This window comes from Bombus flavifrons, chromosome 2, assembly GCF_040668555.2.
Source record: "Bombus flavifrons isolate JBK064 chromosome 2, iyBomFlav1_principal, whole genome shotgun sequence".
Classification (NCBI taxonomy): Eukaryota; Metazoa; Arthropoda; class Insecta; order Hymenoptera; family Apidae; genus Bombus; species Bombus flavifrons.
The window spans coordinates 13,913,616-13,923,101 of NC_138443.1; the positions used below are offsets into that span (position 1 = coordinate 13,913,616).

Genomic DNA, 9,486 nt, shown 5'->3' on the forward strand with positions numbered 1-9,486 from the left:
GTTTTCTGCGAGGTCAGTGTCCTTCTTCTCGTGTCCTGGACGTGTCCCGTAATTCTCCATTCGTAATTTGTTGGTGCGCCGTTACATGCCCACGATGAATGATTGTCATTCGAGTTTCTTTGTTAGCAAACTTCACGTTAAAACAGACAAAGAGATTTAGATGTTTTTAATTGGATATCGAGAGAGCTTTAGAAAATTACATATGATTATTTGGAACGTAACGAGTCGAAACATCGAACGCTCATCCTACGTACAAGTCGCGATCCCAACGATTCTCGAACGTGACAAAGAGAAAATGGCGGTTGTCTCGTATTACAAAGTCGCGTTGTATTCGGGAAAGCCTTGCGCGATTCGCGTCGCCTCGCGTCAGCGAGCTCGGTGCGAAAAATAACGCGGCGTTCGCCTCGAATTTCGAGTGGCGTCGCTGAAACGAGGGTTTGCGACGCGGCGCTGCGTCGTTTCGCGGCCGCGTGTGCGTGCTTGAAGAAATATACAGCGGGACGCGAAAAGCGTCGCGCCGCGGTGCCGTCCTGCGTTACGTCGAGCCCGTCGGTATGCGTAAATATACAAGTTCGACGCCGACAGGGACGCTCTATATATTCGCATTGGCCACCCTGATTTTAGAAGGAGCCGTGACTACCTTCCGGTGTCGATACGTGACGTTCCGGCTACGCGAGACCCTCCAAACTGGATCACAATAACAAAAAAAATTATACGAAAATGCCATGAAATTGAAAGAAATTCTCTCCTATCTTTTTCCTAGCTTTCTTCACGGAAATGTAAATTTCTCCCGATCAGATCATGGATATTGGAATTTTCCATTTTTATAGAGTTTCTAATATATCGAAAAACAGCTTCGACTATTAATTATCTCAGTAATTGAAAAGTCTGGTGACGAAGCACGAACTGGTGTTTCTCGTTCGATCTTGGATCGATCTAATGTTGGTGCAAGAACGATCGGTTAATCGATCGTTGAGAAATGATCGTGACTTTTGACGGAATTCCATGGAAGAACAGGTGTATCGAAATCAAGAACACGAAAGAGAAACCGGCGACCTTAGCTGCAGATTTTGCGAGTCGATTCTGGAAGCACGTCGCTGGCTGACAATGAACGGCAACGAGGAAGTGGAAAAATACTAAACAACGGAAATTGCTACTTTCTTCTTTGGGATGTGTGCGTACGTGGATTTGTTTTCTAAATCGAGAAGAAACGATTTCTTCTCGTTGAATTAAAGATGTCTTTACGGTTGTCGAGACGCTAACGAGGAAAATAATATATCGTTGTTGATTGAAGATTCGGATGCGTATTGGAATGGGAGATGCCTGAAGAACTTTACCGTACGAAACTATTTTCTTTTGCATTTACTATTAGAAAGCTCGTAATCTTGTATTTCATTTCTATCATTTTTCTTTCTCTTACTAAGTACATAGTTGCTGGCTGTAAAACGCTCTTCGAACAGGGTTCTTCCTCCGACTGTGTTTTTCACGCGTAAAAAGAATGTGTAGAACTCATTAGATGGCCACATTGGCCACACTAACGAATCAATTAGCAGAATTTTGTCTTCTTCCTACGCTCTCCATCCACCACTTCTTCGTTTTTGAAATGTACGAGAAATTCAGATAACCGAAGTCTATCCGATAATTACGTTCTACCTGCAATGCTACTTTCCAAATTTGCGATTCGTACTAGTAATACTACGATGGTACAGTTATTTCTCCTTTCCAGTATGTCAACAAATCAGGAAAGAAAATTTTCTAGTACGAAATTTACAATTAAATGGAGCACCACTTTTTAATTGAAAATTTCAATTTTCAATAACAGTTTAATCTCCGATGTCGATCTCACTCCCTCGCGGTGTTAACAACGTTTGTTATCGTTAACGAACAGGATTGCCTTGTCGATAATTTCAGATTCTTGTTAATCACGATCGATGAATCGTACGCAACGTGGACGTTTCGCCGCGACAACTCACCTAGAACTAATTGCGTTAAAGAGAATAAATTAGTTCGATTATTCGTCGACCCGTTCTTATTAATCGTCCTGTGCACATGGTCATTACGTAAGCGGCCTTCCACGCTACACGAATAAAGGAAGCGTTTTTGTCCGGACAAGGAATTATCATAAAGCTGCTTTTTATCTCGTAATTAGGGACGCGAAGAGAAGGATTTGCCTCCTTTTATTTAATTTTTTTTTTTTTTTGTTAAGTCATGGTAAAGCAGCGTAACACAATAATGTAATCAGGAGAAATTGATCATAAGTCGAGGATAAACAAGAAGTAACGAGTTAGTATCGAAACGGCTCGGCAACTGATTGGTTCACGTTCGATTATAGGTATGGAAATCGCTAGCAATACGGACCAAGTCTATTAATACGATTGCAATTCTAATTCCTGCAACGCTTCATTGACAGACGACCGTGACACACAAGTGTTTTTGCGGATTTCACGCTTTTTCTCGACGCTTGACGTCACAGTTGACAGTTTAGTTTGAATTTATAATCGCGTTCCGGAATTTCCGGAGTTTGAAACTTATCTACGAACGATCGGTAAGCGTAAAAAAACTGAGAATTGTTAAATATTGCGAAGCACGTGTGATACACTGAGAGAGCAAGTGGCTATTACAGGACTAAAATATTTATATCTTAAAATATAATATCCTACATTTATAAATACCATCATTCTTCTACGGTGTGTTACGAAAGAATTCGCAAGAACTTTCGCGGACGTGCACTTGGTACTATTTGTCTGTAAACACGATATTGACCGTAAAACGCGGAATTACAAGAGGAAGCGAAACGACTTCCGCCACTTTGCGTGCGGCACGTAGCTAATCTCTAATACGTTATACGGCGTTTACAGTTTGAGGACTATTCCGGGATAATTGTCACGCGTTCCTAGAAGATGTAATTTTCCTCTGACATCCTTACGTTGAACTCGATCTTAACTGCAGGTTCGTGAAACCGCACTTCTATGTACTTTGCCATCAAAGTACTACGATTAATCCTTTTGATCGGTGGCGATTCATAGATTTATAAAGATGTTGAAATGTAAATGATAAACGAAGAGATATGCATGAAACATAAGGGAAACGTGATATGTTAGTTCCAGCTAGCTTTGGATTAAATTATTTAATTTGTTTTCTACGTTGCTTCGTATCTTAATTCAGATTAGAGCAACCTAAAAATAACGAAAGATGAATTTGTTGTTTGGCAGGATTCGCAGAACGGCCCGGTGCTGGACCGATGGAGCATCTGCTCTCCTGAAGAGGAGCCGCTGGTACTGCAGCAGTTCCTCAGATTCGCCGAGACGCGTCCATTCGTGCAGCAGTTGCTGCTGGCCGCCGGGACGCCGGGGACGGATGCTATGTCACCAAGCAGACGACCTTCGCCGCCGACGATGCCACTAGCACATTTACCACCACCTCTACACCTACTCCACTGCGGTCTCCCGCCTCCAGGCTCGAGGTTGCCACCTCCTCTGCCACCACCGCCACCGCCACCCTCCGTCTCGCATCCGTCGATGTCGCCCACGGCCCAAAAACACTACTCATCTTCGTCCGGTGGGAACTCCGCAGCGGGGGTGACGAGTAGCGCGAATTCACCCCCGAGAAGCCTAGATTCCCATCTGACGGTATCACCGCTCAACCGACTGCAGAGCATGCAGCCATTCGACTTTCGGAAGCTAGGAACCTTAGGACTGCCAGCGTTCCCACCTCTCCCACCACCACCGTCGGCCGAGCAGCTGTTGCAAAATAGAAAATCCATGAGAAATCCACAGAGCCCGCACAGTCCGCCCCACCATTCGAGCAGCAACCAGCTCCAGAGGCCTCACATGCCGCCCGTAGCGCCGGTCTCTTCTTCCGCGCTTAATTTTGGACATCCGCTCTCGGTGGCGGTGTCTTCTGGTGCTCTTCCGCCCAGTTTCCCTACTCATTTTCCACCGCCGCCAATGGGCAAGTCGTCAGGCTCGGTGACAGGCATGACGGCGCCCGCGGACGTGCACAGCGGAGGCGAGAAGAGCAGCGAGTTCGGTTCGGAGGAAGACGAAGAGGACGACGAGAATTCGGATAGCGCGTTGAACCTCAGCAGGCGCGACTCCATGTCTAAGCACGTTACCGAGCAGCGACACCCTCCTCCACTACCTCTCCAAGCTGCTCCTTTAGGCAGGCCACCCGGAATCCCCGGAAGAAAGCCTCACTCGCCAGGCAAACGGCCGGGCAGCCAATGGGGCGCGTCCGCCAATATCCCTCCGAACCTCGGTACTCCATTCATCAATCCTACCACCGGGAAGAAAAGAGTGCAGTGTAACGTCTGTCTGAAGACCTTCTGCGACAAAGGCGCGCTCAAGATCCACTTCAGCGCTGTACATCTACGCGAGATGCACCAGTGCACCGTGAAGGGATGCAGCATGATGTTCAGCTCGAGGCGATCGCGCAACAGACACAGCGCCAATCCAAATCCAAAACTGCATTCGCCTCATCTGCGGCGGAAGATCTCGCCGCACGATGGCCGCTCATCCATGGCGCACGCGCTCGTTTTACCACCCCAAGTGGGTCTACCTGTTCCAGCTACCGGTCTCAACCATCTTCCCTTCGGTTCCTTTCCGTTGCTGACTCCACCTCCCGATCTTCGATCGCCAGCTTCGCTGTGCGGCCTCGACTTCAAACACCTGGACTTACAGTCTCAGAGTCAAGGTAGACCGGGCTACGACGAGGCTCTACAGCAGAGGATGAGCGCGAACGCGGGTATTTCGACGACCACCGCACTGACTACCGCGGGCGTGGCGATGACGACCGCTGCAGAGACGCCCAACACCACCGCTGCGGCTAGAGGATCTTTCTCTAGCAACAGCGTGGTCGACACGGTGTCACCCTCCACTCAAGCCTCTACTGCGGCAGTAGAAGGGGAAGAAGAGGAAGACGACGACGACGGAGGTATCGTAGTTGTGGCGGAAGACGACGCGAGCAACTTGCCCTCTAGGCTGCCTCTGCGTCCTGGAGAGGACGACGATGAGCAGCCAGCCGACTTTAGTTTGGCAAAGAGACCGAAATTGTACTTCGGCGATCCGACGGAGGAGGATCTCGCGAGCAACGCGGACAGCAACGAGGACAACGACTCGATGGGCACGATCGATCAACAGAGCTACTCCGTGAGCCAGAATTCGATGAACTCGACGTCCTTGCACAGCAGAGGCGTGCGGAAGAGGAAGTCTCAGCATCCTACTCGATGCGCCGTTCTAACCGAGGTTCACTCTTCGTCCACAGACGGAGATTCGTCCAACGACGAGGAACGACTACAAAGACGCTGTCTGTCGGAAGGTGCAGGAATGTCGACGATAAACGACTTCCAGAGCCAACCGGAGGATATGTCCATGTCCAGATTGGAAGCAGAGGAGCGGAAAATCTCTCCGAGTTCTCCAAAGAATCTGAGCTTCAACGACCACGAGTCGAGCTCCCGTTCGCCCGAAACGTGCAACGCAAGAGATGGAACGCGGACGAACGGCGGCGGTGGTAAACGCGATACGGCGTCGTCGCAGGAGAACGCGGAAGATCTATCTCAGGACGAGCCGCGGGATCTGAGCTCGAGAGCGAGCAGCGTGAAATCGCCGAAGAGGCAAATCAGTCCAGAGCCAAAGACGTGCCACGAGCCGGCGGAAACTCGTGCTACAGAAGCCGGCTCAATTTCCGTGGCTTCGATCGGTCAGAAAGATCCGAATTCCTCCGAGTTGGCCGATCGACGGAAGAGCGAGAGCGAGGAGGCGACTAAGGAAGACGAAACAACGACGAGAGTGACGTTGAAGAAGGAGAAGGAGCCAGAGGAGAAGGGGAAGGAAGAAGAGAACCAGGAGGAAGGTGATGATGAGGAGGATGAGCCAATGGAGGAGGTCGAGGAGGATGATGATGATGAGGAGGTGAACGCGGCGCTGCGTAATCAAGAAGGTGAGCGTCCCGATGATCCCTCCCGTGCCCCGAGCTCGGTCGACAGCCGTCCGACGACAGCCGACGACCTCTCCCACGACTCCTCGACCAACACTTTGCGTCAACTCGAGTCCTTGTCGCAGGGTCGCGCGATGCAGTACACCGGGATGCAGCAGGCGGCTTCGAGGTCTGGCCGCGGCTCTACCAGCCCCGTCAGCCTCACGACGCACCAGGAGACCACCATGGACAATTCCTCACGTGGCTCTCGTTCATCCAGCGCCTCACCCTCCACAGCGGCCATGGATACGGACAATAGCCTTATCACCTATGCCCGTTACGAGAACGGTGGCTTTGTCAGCACCCAGGAGGTTCCCTTGGACCGGGAGAATCCGCGCCGATGTACGGCCTGTGGCAAGGTGTTCCAAAACCATTTTGGGGTCAAGACGCACTATCAGAACGTCCATCTAAAGCTGATGCATCGCTGCAGCGTGGACGGTTGCAACGCAGCCTTCCCCTCCAAGAGGTCACGCGACAGGCACTCGGCTAACTTGAACCTCCATCGAAAACTCCTGTCCACGTCGTCGAGTCCGCCTCTGTCGTCCAACTTGCCACCAAGCTTATCACCCAGAGTAGACGATACCCAGATGAATCCGTTGTTGCACAACGAGTTCCTCGCGAGATTATACACGGACGCGGGCATCGGTGCTCTCGGAGCTTATCCTCTCACACCTGGACTACCGTCTGCCGTTGATCTGGCAGCCAGAATACCGCCCCCGCATCCTCTTTTACTGCCACCTCACTTGGGAGCTACCTTCTCCGGCCTGTCCTCGTTCGCCTCTCACCTGGCTGGTCTGAACGGGCTTACTCACCAGCATCTCAACCACTTGACCAGGATGTCGCAGGACCAGGGGAACAGACATCCTCCTGGGTCAGGTTCGCCAATGTCCTCGCCGGGTTCCGAGGACCGAAAGGAAGAAGCCAGATGCACGATCCCTGGCTGCGACCGGGTGTTTGGCTCCAGAGCGGTCAGGGACGCCCACTCGAAGGACCCACAGGCTCATCGCGACTTATCGGTTCTGTCGACCAGCGGCTCGTGACCGATCTCCTTCCGCGGACGCGACTATTATCCCTTACTGTGATGCCAAAACTGCGATCGTCGATGATCTCGATCGGAACAGGTCAGCGGAAGACTTGGCTCGCGACTTTGACCGAGTATATCCAGTCGTTCGACGAAAACGTGCAATATCGTGGATCCGATACCTTCTAAAGAACCGGAATCTTGCCACCCACGCGGCTTCGATAATTCTGTCATAGTCGGTCTCGAGCACAAAGCCGATCTCGTCGCGGTTCGATGGTTGCCGGACACGTTCAGCGAAAGTACTTAAGAAGCAGGACCCAGGTGATTCGAATCGACCGTTTCATTCACGAATCTTGCCAGCGACAGTGACGACATCCTCTGGGGCAACCTGGGATGGTAACTGACGCGTTCCAATCCCGGTTCTCGAGTTAGTTTACGTGCAAACGCAAGGTGCTCCAATCTAGTCAATTCGGAAACCCTCGGCCACGCCGCTGGAATCGGAAAAATCGTCCACCTCGCCTATGTAGCCGCGCTTGATCGGACAGAATCGTTCTTCGAGGTCGACGAACGAAAAATCGGAATACACGAAAGTCTCCGAACGATCGAAATTCGTAAGTCGAGAGCCTAGCGTGGGAGGTACGTCCGGTCCCGTGAAGGTTCCTGTTCCAATTCGCGTGTCACGGAGCATCAAACGAAAAAGAGAAAGCTGGTCGACTGAGGAGAGATGTTCAGCGAATCGAGCTAGTTCCTCTGCTCGTTTCTTTCCCTGATGATCGAAGGGGCGGTAGAAAGAGGAGACGAATGGAAGGAGTGTGGAAGTTAGATGAAAAATGGAGCGACAAATGGAAAGATCGAACGCGCCCTCGTTTCGGTCTTCCGGCTGATTTTATCATCGTTGTGATAAACGTAACGTTTAGTATAAATATGCCACTTATTTAATCAGTAATCAATTACTACTGCTGTATATATAAACATAGTACCTTTTTTCGATGTATCGCGTAATTAATCAATTAAGCTACTTCGACGCGACCGATGCTACGCGAAGGAACGGAGATGATGACGATAGTTTTGTAAAGGAGAACCGATCCGGGCCGGGATATCGAACCGATCCAAGACGACGCGCTACGCGTTCACTGTCGGCTATGCTATAGATATTAAAGTGCCCAGAACTCTTAATCCTCTCATCATTCTTCGAATCTTTAAATACGAATCACAATGTTTTTTTACTGCCTTCGTCCGTGTACTACGATTCACGTGTATAATTCCAAAATATCAGCGCATCAAGTACCCTAAATCATCTTCGATCCTAGATACCGACACAGTTCTAAACACAGTCCAGATTACTTCTTAACCCATTTGCATTCAAGCGCGGGCTAATCCGCGCGCTGCAACTGCTTTTTTTAATTTCAATCTAAATTTATTTCATAAATATAAGTTTATTCATTTTAATCTAAATAATTTTCTTTTAAATAAATAATTTTTATTCTTTCCCTCTGTTATAAAGAATGTAAGATGCAATGTTTGCGAAGTAATATCGTCTAGCTATCATTTTGAACAGTAAATTTTCGATAAACTCCATGAAGAATTCGGATATCATTTACTGCACCTACGACCGACCGCGCGCGGTGATAGGGCCAGTACTCTGAAGTAGAGCCATGATGCAAATGGGTTAAATACTATCCTTCGATGCTGAACGCTTTCAAACACTCCTAATCGGCAGTGAACGCACCGATACGCAAAACAACGAGTAAAGAATGATAAAAAGGAATAATCGAGTGTAGAGGTCCGAAGTGATCGTCGCGGCGAGCAAAACGGCGGGCAAACAGATCGATCACTGAATCAAAGCTTACGTCGTCTCGCGCTAGATAAATGAGAATAGATAGATTTTATTTATTGTTTCCTAGGGATCCTACACGAGAACACACGCTGTACCAGCGGCCAGTAGCGGGCACTGCCGCGAAGATTTCCTTCCTACGTCATCGAACGATCGCCTGTCGTTCGATCGTAGTCGATCGTCGATCGATCGTATTGGAAATAATCGAACGAATTCGGGGAAACACGAGAAAAATACAAAAAAAAAAAGAAGAAACGTGGAAGAAATTTTGTACGACGTTCGAACGACGATCGACCGTCGTTTCTTTCTTTTTTCTTTCCGTTGTACATACATTGTATACCTTATTTTCGTAGTCTGTGCACGTGCGTGTGAGTAAAACGTCACGCGTCACAGCCAGAATCTGCGTGCGAATCGACGACAAGTGAAAGAAACAGGGAGGAGGGCCGGACACAGGTTCTTTTTGTACGCGCCTGCGCTCAAACGATTTTTCATGTTTCTCGGCTGAGAATGGCGATGTTAAAGAGAATTGAGAAAAAGGAAAAGAATAAAAAGAAATGATGGCAGCTCGCGACATACGACGAACCCACTAAGTAATTACTCATCGTAAGGACGAACCAGAATTTACAATTGTAATTATGTATAAACGGAATGCTATGAT

The 9,486-nt window shown here is 49.1% G+C and overlaps 1 protein-coding gene across 2 annotated transcripts in view; it reads left to right on the plus strand.

Annotated features, from left to right (window-relative positions):
• LOC138189702 (zinc finger protein basonuclin-1) overlaps positions 1-8,408 on the plus strand; it is a 263,062-nt gene extending 254,654 nt beyond the window's left edge. The window contains exons 5-6 of one of the 2 annotated variants that reach the window (XM_069131820.1): positions 3,213-5,937; positions 6,060-6,378. In XM_069131820.1, the coding sequence (XP_068987921.1) occupies positions 3,213-5,937; positions 6,060-6,232 (2,898 nt within the window). In that variant the 3' untranslated portion in view covers positions 6,233-6,378. Of the gene's footprint in view, positions 1-3,212 lie in introns of both variants that reach the window. The other variant, XM_069131819.1, reaches the window with a different exon arrangement.
• The last annotated feature ends 1,078 nt before the right edge of the window (positions 8,409-9,486 follow it).